Here is a 9,000-nt window from a genome sequence, read left to right as displayed (position 1 = left end):
TGAGCGCCGTGTCCTCACACGAATAGTGGGGGACGATCTCTCGCTGCCGAATTTAGTTCGGAGGATGGTCAGTAGCGAGAGATCGTGGCTGGCGGTGAGCTCCTTCTGCGAGGAAGTTATCTCGCGGAAGGAGGCGGCGGAAAGGGAGCGGGAGTCAGCTCGTCCCGCTTCCCTCCGCCGCAGAAGAGCCAGGCCTAGAGGTGGGAGCGTATCCAACTCCGCCCCCCTCTATCCCCCACTGGGGCCGGGGTGACTGCCTTGAGGGAGGCAGTCCCCCCAATCCAAAGGCCCCGGAGGTGTGCGCGTGTACCCACACGCCTCCACAATGGAGTAGGGCGAAATAGGTCGCCCTAACCACTAAACGAGATGGGGCCTGCCCTACAACATCTACAGGGCGGGCCGTCGCCGTCGGAGCTGGGGTAGAATGCACTTGCGAATCCCCTGGCTCCGGCATAGGCGCTCGTAGGTACACCGTGTGGTTTTTTAGTGGGTACAAGTCCCACACACCACCTCGCCATCCCTCCGGCGGGGTGACGGTCTTTTGAAGATTTTTCCACACGATAAAAAAAAAAAAAAAAAAAAAAAAAGGGTGACGTAATCGGAGGTACTCTGCCCCATTATATATATAAACCTAGTTGCAACAAAGTTGTGCTGAAATGTGAATTAGATATCAGGGATATGCTTAATAAGTTTTGGTCTCATGAAAGGGTTCCTGAAGTTTATACTGAGAAGAGTTCAGAACAGGAACTCTGCGAACAGACATTTTTAAATACTGTTAAATTGGAAAATAATCAATTTGAAGTAGCCATACCCTTAAAATTACCCCTCTCAGAAGTTGATGAAACTCTGGGTGAATCATTTAAATTTGCAGTCAAAAGATTTAATAATTTAGAAAAGAAATTGCATTCTAACCCTCAATTATTTATAAAATATCAGCAATTTATCCATGAATATTTATCACTCAAACATGCCCATTATGTGGATATTGAGTGCTATGACTCAAATAGAAGTCCAGTGTACTTTCTTCCCCATCACGCAGTCATTAACATGAATAGTAAAACAACCAAACTGCGAGTTGTTTTTGATGGGTCTATGAAAACAAATAAGAAAATTTCAGTAAATGACTTACAATTAAATGGGCCTGTGGTCCAGCGTGAGTTATTCGATATAATTTTATTATTTAGATTAGGCAAGTTTACATTCACTGCTGACATCAAACGTATGTTCCGGAATGTAAAAGTAAATCCTAAATTTACCTCTCTCCAAAATATACTCTGAGGGACGACCCTAATGAACCCATAAGGTGCATTAGACTAGATACAGTTACATATGGTTTAAAGACATCAAATTATTTAGCCACGCGTTGTTTACACGAGTTAGCGATTAGACATCAGGACACATATCCTCTAGCATCCGCAATAATAATAAACAATATTTATGTTGATGACATCATTTATTCTGACAATGACTTGAAAACTACTCTTGATGCAAAAGACCAATTGTGCAATTTACTCAGTTTAGGAAGTTTCTTTACTCACAAATGGTCTTCAAATGATGATAGAATTTTGTCTAATATTTCATTGAGTGAACAACAGTTTGATAGTCGAGATCTTAGTGAAAATAATTATACTATGAAAACATTAGGATTATGCATCAATATAAAAAAAGATCAGTTTGTAATTTCATCTCCGGAGCCATTTGAATCTACACATGTTACAAAAAAAAGGATACTAAGCTATATAGGTAGGTTCTATGATCCTATGGGCTTTGTAAGCCCCATTGTAGTGACAGCAAAAGCTATCATGCAAAAACTATGGATATCAGATACTAATTGGAATGATAGTCCACCTCCACATATTCTCCAGGAGTGGCTTCAGTTCACTAGTGATCTAGCTATGATGGAACCTCTGTTACTAGATAGAAATATAGACATTTCAGAAGCACATACGGTTGAACTGATCGGCTTTGCAGATGCTTCGAGTACGACTGCCTACGGTTGCTGTGTGTATCTACGATACATATGTTCATCAGGTACTGCTTATACACATTTACTCTGTTCCAAATCAAGAATAAATCCCATTCATAAAAAAGACTCGACAGTTCCCAGATTAGAACTTAATGCTGCGCTTTTACTTTCAAAATTAATAATGAAAACACATGAAGTTTTAAAGCTTAAAACGCATATAAAGAATATTTATCTGTTTAGCGATTCTCAAATCGTTCTTGCATGGCTAAAAACCGAGTCATTGAAGCTTGAAGCTTACGTGGCGAACAGAGTGAATGTTATTCGTCAAAACACAGCTAGGTGGCGCTGGCTATTTGTCAGCTCTACTGAAAACCCAGCCGATATCATCAGCAGAGGAGCAAGACCGAGCGAGCTGAGAGACAATAAGTTTTGGTGGCACGGCCCTGCATTCCTACGAAACAGTGAGTACAATTTTTTGTTGGATGATAATAATAAGGTGCCTGCTGAATTGCCTGCTGAAGTAAAACCCTGCTTGTCATTCTCCAGCAACTTGGTCTATCAAAATGTCAATCCGCTTGCATATATCATTGAACGATTACATAAATACTCAGATATAAATAAAATAATCAGGCTTCTTGCACATATATTGAGATTTTTAAATAACATAAATAAAAGTAATAGTAAAATTAAGTCAAATTTTCTAAGTACTTCTGAATTAAATAATGCGTTAATGACCTTAATTAAATACGAGCAAAATAAATTATTTCAATCTGTTATCGATTCTATAACTAAGGGAAACAATGTGAAAGGCAATTTATCAAATCTTTATCCTTTCATTGACGAGCTAGGACTTTTAAGAGTAGGTGGTAGGCTGCACTATGCTGATATAGCTTTTACTCAGAAACATCCCATTATTTTACCCAAAGGCTCCTATATTACCTACTTGCTTATAAGAAGTGAACATGAAAAATTGCTACATGCAGGACCCAAGCTTGTGCTTGCGAATTTAAATCAAAGATTTTGGATTGTCAATGGCTTGTTTGAAGTTAAGAAAGTTACACACAAATGCATAACCTGTTTTAGGAACAAAGCTACAGTTGCCAAGCAGCTAATGGGCTCTTTGCCTCGAAATCGAGTAACTGTCACTAGTAGACCGTTTGAAAAAATCGGAGTGGATTTTGCTGGTCCGATAGAGGTTAAACTCTCGCGCGTTAGGCGATCCTTAATAGGCAAGGGTTATATCTGCGTATTCGTGTGTTTCACAACAAAGGCTGTTCATTTGGAACTTGCCTCAGATTTAACCACTGAAACCTTCCTAGCATGCTTAAGAAGACTTATTTCTAGACGCGGACTGCCCACTGATATTCACTGCGATAATGCTAGTACATTTAAATGCGCATGGAATCGATTAGTTGAACTTTATACTTTGCAGTCATCACAGAGCCACCAAACAAAGGTGAACCAATTTGCCTCACAAAATGGGATTTCCTTTCACTTTATCCCTAGTTATTCACCTATGTGGGGAGGCCTTTGGGAATCGACTGTAAAGAGTACAAAATTCCACCTGAAAAGAGTGTTACAAAAACATGTATTAACGTATGAACAGCTGAATACCATACTCACCGAGATAGAGGCTGTGCTCAATTCTAGACCTCTTTTGCCATTGACCTCAGATCCCAGTGATTATTGTTATTTAACACCTGGTCACTTTATTATAGGGAATTCATTAACTACATATCCAGAAGCAAATGTAAGTGAAATACCACAAACTAGACTAAAATTTTGGCAATTGTGTACCAATTTAAAACAAAACTTCTGGAAGGTTTGGCATAAATATTACCTAAATATATTACAGAATAGACCTAAATGGCAAAATAAAACACCAAATGTAAGAACTGGCAGTCTTGTAATTTTAAAAGAGGATAAAATCCCATGTATGTCATGGCCAATGGCAAGAGTTATCAATGTACTCCCTGGACATGATGGCAATGTAAGAGCTGTAGAAGTTAAGACTCCAACTAATAAAACTCATATTCGGTCAATTCATAAAATATGTGTCTTACCAATACCTGATAATTATGATTAATTCATTAACTAGTATTATATATATAAGATTAATATAAATATATTTTGAATAAATATAATGTGTACTTGTAATAGTCGCAAAATAAGAAATAAGGTTTTTCTTTTAATTTTAATTATACTTTGTATTTGTTATATAATATAATAGTAATTTGTACTCAATAACTATGTTATCTTAGAATTTAACTTTGATTTCAAGTGAGAAAGGCATTCATTTATAATAAGATAAAACTTATGTTTGTTTTTATGTTGCTACTTTAGATTGTCATTGATAGTAATGTATAAAATTATAATAAGAGAAAACTTATGTTTGTTTTTATGTTTAAAAAAAAACATTAATTGTTACTAACTTAGATTATCATTGATTGTAATGTATAAGATTTATAATAAGTTGAAACTTATGTGAAGAAGTCAAGCATCTTTAATTTACAACTCTGTTATAGTATATTTGCATAATTGTTACGTGGGTATTATTACATTACTAAACTATTTACTTAATAATGTTTGAAATATTAAACTTGCCTTCCTTACATTCATATATGAGGAATACATATTAATAAATAATAATTCCTATACAGTGTGTTCAGAAATGTTTATGTATCTATCAAACTAAAATTGTCAAAATTTCTATATACTTGTAATTTAAGATGCATATGCATTCATTACTTGTGAGGCCGCAGCATGTTGCAACTTTTTATATTGCAACACTAAAATAGAATTTATATTTTATGTAATATGGCAACATTTTTTCCTTCTTCTCGCCGCTACATCGGAGACAATACAGTGCTGTGAACATATTTTGGATTTTATTTAAAATATCACCGTCTCATCACGTCAGCTTCCTTCAAAACACCCAAAACAATCCGCTGCTGCTCAATATGGTAATAAACCAGACCTATCTTCAGTGAGTCATCGTACAAACATTTAACTACACTACAAACGTAACAATAACACCTAACGAAGCTGATTTTCAACACCACGTCTGAAGTACTGGGTGGCGTAGTGGATAGCGCATTGTAATATTTAATTTGGAACGACACTTTCATCCTGGGTTCGCTACAGCCTAAAGTTAAAAAAATTTTTTTTTATTTTTAACAGAATATTATTTTCTTTTACTCTGTGCATAATTCAGTTAATAATAAATATTAAAAATGAGTTTTGAGAATATTACCAAACGCAAGCCGATGCAGAATTTTACATACAACAGTTCCTATTCATCGACTAGTAGTGGAAATGAATTTCACAAAGCATCAAGCCTTCCAGATCTATCAACAGGATTAAATTATGATATGGAGGATTTTATACAGGAACGAGATACTTTAAAAATTCAGTTAGAGAGTGCTAACATCCAAATTGACGAATTATTATTGGAAATATCAACGCTTAAAAAGGAACTTGACCAAAAGCAATCACTAATAAGTAATATGAATGCTATACTGACAGGCTCAACACGCAGTAAGAAGCTAAAGCACAAAATCTTTAGAAAGGAGAACATAAAAAAAACAAAACCTAATTTCGATTGTGAAACTCCAACTTCTAAGATGTTTCACTATGGAAACGTCTCCTATATACATGATAATTTCAACCTGATGCAACCTGATGACAAACAAGTAAATTTATCAAGCAAGACACAATCAGTGACAAAGCAATCAATTGACAATATTCTGAACAACAAAAAGTCAGAGAAACGTATTTTTATAGTTGGTGACCAGCAATGTGTTGGATTGGCTTCGCAACTAATTTCATCCAGAGAAAATACACAATATAATAAGTACACAGTTTCAAGTGTTACCAAACCCAACGCGCTCACCAGAGACATATTACAATCTTGCTATAAACTGCATCCATCAAAAAATGATTACGTTGTGATTGGCGTTGGCGAAAATGATAATAATATCGTAAAGTTGCAAGTCGAAATATCTTCAGTTTTGAAATACTTAAACAAGAGTAATGTAATTATATTGGGAGTAAATAAAAATAACTACTTAAATGAATCGAAATTGAATAGTTGGCTTAAATATATAAGTCATAATTTCATAAATTGTAAATATATTTATAATAATGATAATAATTTTAATCATCATACTTATTTAAAAACACTGTGTCAAAGATTAAACTACTATATAGATACACTTGACTATGAAAACCAATATTTACCAATGTTTAAAAAACAATATGTTAAAAAAAATATTAATAACAGTACTGTTGGACTCTTACGCCATAAATGGTATATAAAATACTCAATCCCTAGTTCCACACCAAAATTGCCTAAAAAAGGAACAATACCCTTCTATTTTAAAAAAATCAGTAATGACCAAATTAACACAAGTAAAAATTCAGAGACAACAAAAAAACGATTGAATAATTCATTTCGAGACCAAAACTATAAATCAAAATAATATATATCATCTTGCTACATCAAAATATACAGGGACTTCTAGGTAAACTGAATAGCGTAGAATTGTGTTTAAGTGAATTCAAAGATAAAAATACTTTTATTGACATCTTATGTCTTTCAGAAACTTTTGTTAAAAAGGGAAGTGAGGCAAACATAAGCCTAAAAGAATACAGTGTCGCATCTTCATTTTGTAGAAATCAAAAAAGGGGAGGGGTTTGCATATTAATAAAAAAGCAAATTCAATTTAAAATATTAAAAATATGTACTGACATGTCAATAGAAAAGACATTTGAATGCTGTGGAATAGAAGTACCAGATTTTAATAGTGTAATAATATGTTTATATAGAATACCAGATTATTATAATTTCGATTCATTTTTTAGCAAACTTGACATTTTATTATACAAATTGACATCAAAAATGAATAAAACAAAATTTATTATAGCAGGTGACCTTAATATAAATATATTAATTGATAGCAATAAATCTAAACAATTGAAAAATCTTCTATCAAATTACAATCTTACATTACATATCAAAGAACCGACGAGGCTTAAGACCTGCATTGACCTTATTATGAGTAACATTCCTGATAGTAAAGGCTCCACTCATCAGGTACATTTATCTGATCACAATACATGCCAAATTCTGGAATATAAAATACCTAAAAAGAAAAGATTCATCGATTACTGGTATACTATGAAAAGGGACTACAATAATAATAATATTAAAAAATTCAAACAATGTATATCTAGCATTTCATGGCATGAAGTATATGATGAAAAGGATCTGAATTCTGCATTTAACATATTTCATGATTTATTGAGCATGTATTATGATCTTTGCTTTCCTGAAATTAGACTCAAAGTTAAAACAAATACGTCTAAACCTAAATGGATTACACCTGGAATTAAAAAATCTACGATTACAAAACGAAAATTAAGATCAGAATTCTATAAAAATAAAACAAACTCGACAAAATACCGGTTAAAAAAGTATGATAAAATTTTAAAATCATGTATATCTGCATCTCAAAGGATATCGAATTTCAAATCCATAGATAAAGCCAAAAACAAATGTAAAGCGGCATGGGATGTAATTAAAGATAAAACAGATAGCGTTAAAATATATAGAGGTATAGACACTATATTACATAACGGAACAATTGAAACTAATCCGAAAGTCATTGCGAATTCTTTTAATAACTACTTTATAAGTCTTTCCAATAAATCACCTATAAAAAAAACTCCACCGAAAATCTGTAATACCGTAAGCAGTAGCCTTTTTCTTTATCCTTGTACTGAAATTGAAATATATAGAATATTGATGAGTCTAAATAATACGAAATCAGTAGGATTCGACAATATATCGACTTACGTATTAAAGTCATGTGCAACAATTCTGACTACAGTACTGACATATTTAACTAATATGTCTTTTACAAGTGGTACATTTCCCACTAAACTAAAGTACTCTATAGTAAAACCTTTATACAAGAAAAACGATAAGCTAGATTTAAATAACTATAGACCTATTACCCTTGTACCTATAATATCAAAAATTTTTGAAAAGGCCTTTAAGTCAAGACTCTTAAGTTTTATAGGAAAGCACAATATAATTTGTAAGGAACAAAACGGATTTCAAAAAAATAAATCTACAACACTTGCTGCATTTTCATTAATTCAAAATATAGTTGAGAATATTGATAATAAGGTGCCAATAGTGGCCGTATTTTTTGATATGACAAAAGCCTTTGATATGGTGAATCATAGTACTTTACTAAATAAATGTGAAAAATACGGTATTAGAGGACAGGCACTTTTATGGCTTGATAGTTATTTGTCAAACAGAATGCAATGTGTGGAAATAAATAAAATTAATGAGAAAAGAGAAATGTTGAATTATAGATCGGCTTGTCGACAAAACAAATCAGGGGTGCCACAGGGCAGTATTTTAGGCCCCATCCTATTTCTTCTATATATCAACGACTTGCCACATATTATAAGTCATAAATCAATATTATTCGCTGATGACTTATCAATTATAATACCATGTAATAGAAATACTTCTATGTTCAATGACACTATTAATACAGCCATTAAAATAGTCCATGACTGGTTACATAGCAATGACTTAAAAGTTAATTTGACTAAAACAACCTACGTTCAGTTCTGTAACTATCAAACTAAACCACTAAAATTAAATATTGACTATAAAAATCAAAATATACAAGAAACGGACCATACAAAATTTTTGGGTATAATATTAGATAGACATTGTAATTGGAAACAACATATTGAGAGTGTTTGTATAAAATTGGAAAAATTTATTTATGTATTAAGACGTCTTAAGAATACAGCAGGGGAAAAAACTGCTCTTACAGCATACCACGGATATGTTGCTTCTGTACTTAGGTATGGTTTAATTGTATGGGGCAATTGTGCTCTGGTCAACAGAGTTTTTATAACTCAGAAGAAATGCATCAGAGCGATAGCCAATTTGAAACAGACAGATTCATGTCGGCCCCTATTTAAAAAATATAAATTGCTGACCC

At 33.2% G+C, this 9,000-nt stretch overlaps 1 protein-coding gene across 1 annotated transcript; it reads left to right on the top strand.

Moving 5' to 3' along the window:
• The first annotated feature begins 678 nt into the window (after positions 1-678).
• On the top strand, positions 679-4,052 carry LOC131844997 (uncharacterized). The gene is made up of 3 exons (XM_059194007.1): positions 679-1,153; positions 1,357-3,716; positions 3,822-4,052. The coding sequence occupies exons 1-3, from the start codon at positions 679-681 to the stop codon at positions 4,050-4,052; spliced, it is 3,066 nt and encodes a 1,021-aa protein (XP_059049990.1).
• Positions 4,053-9,000: the final 4,948 nt, after the last annotated feature.

The sequence above is a fragment of the Achroia grisella genome, unplaced genomic scaffold (genome assembly GCF_030625045.1).
Source record: "Achroia grisella isolate CSIRO2021 unplaced genomic scaffold, CSIRO_AGI_Agris_v1 utg445, whole genome shotgun sequence".
In the NCBI taxonomy this organism is placed as follows: Eukaryota; Metazoa; Arthropoda; class Insecta; order Lepidoptera; family Pyralidae; genus Achroia; species Achroia grisella.
Note: the sequence above shows the minus strand (reverse complement) of the source record. Positions and strands in the feature narration are given on the sequence as shown.

Excerpts from the sequence above, each read along its gene's own strand:
- LOC131844997 (XM_059194007.1), top strand. The coding sequence starts at position 679 with ATGCTTAATAAGTTTTGGTCTCATGAAAGGGTTCCTGAAGTTTATACT. Across the intron at positions 1,154-1,356 it reads AAATGGGCCTGTGGTCCAGC|CCACGCGTTGTTTACACGAG; the intron begins GTGAGTTATTCG and ends CAAATTATTTAG. Across the intron at positions 3,717-3,821 it reads CTACATATCCAGAAGCAAAT|AATAGACCTAAATGGCAAAA; the intron begins GTAAGTGAAATA and ends AATATATTACAG.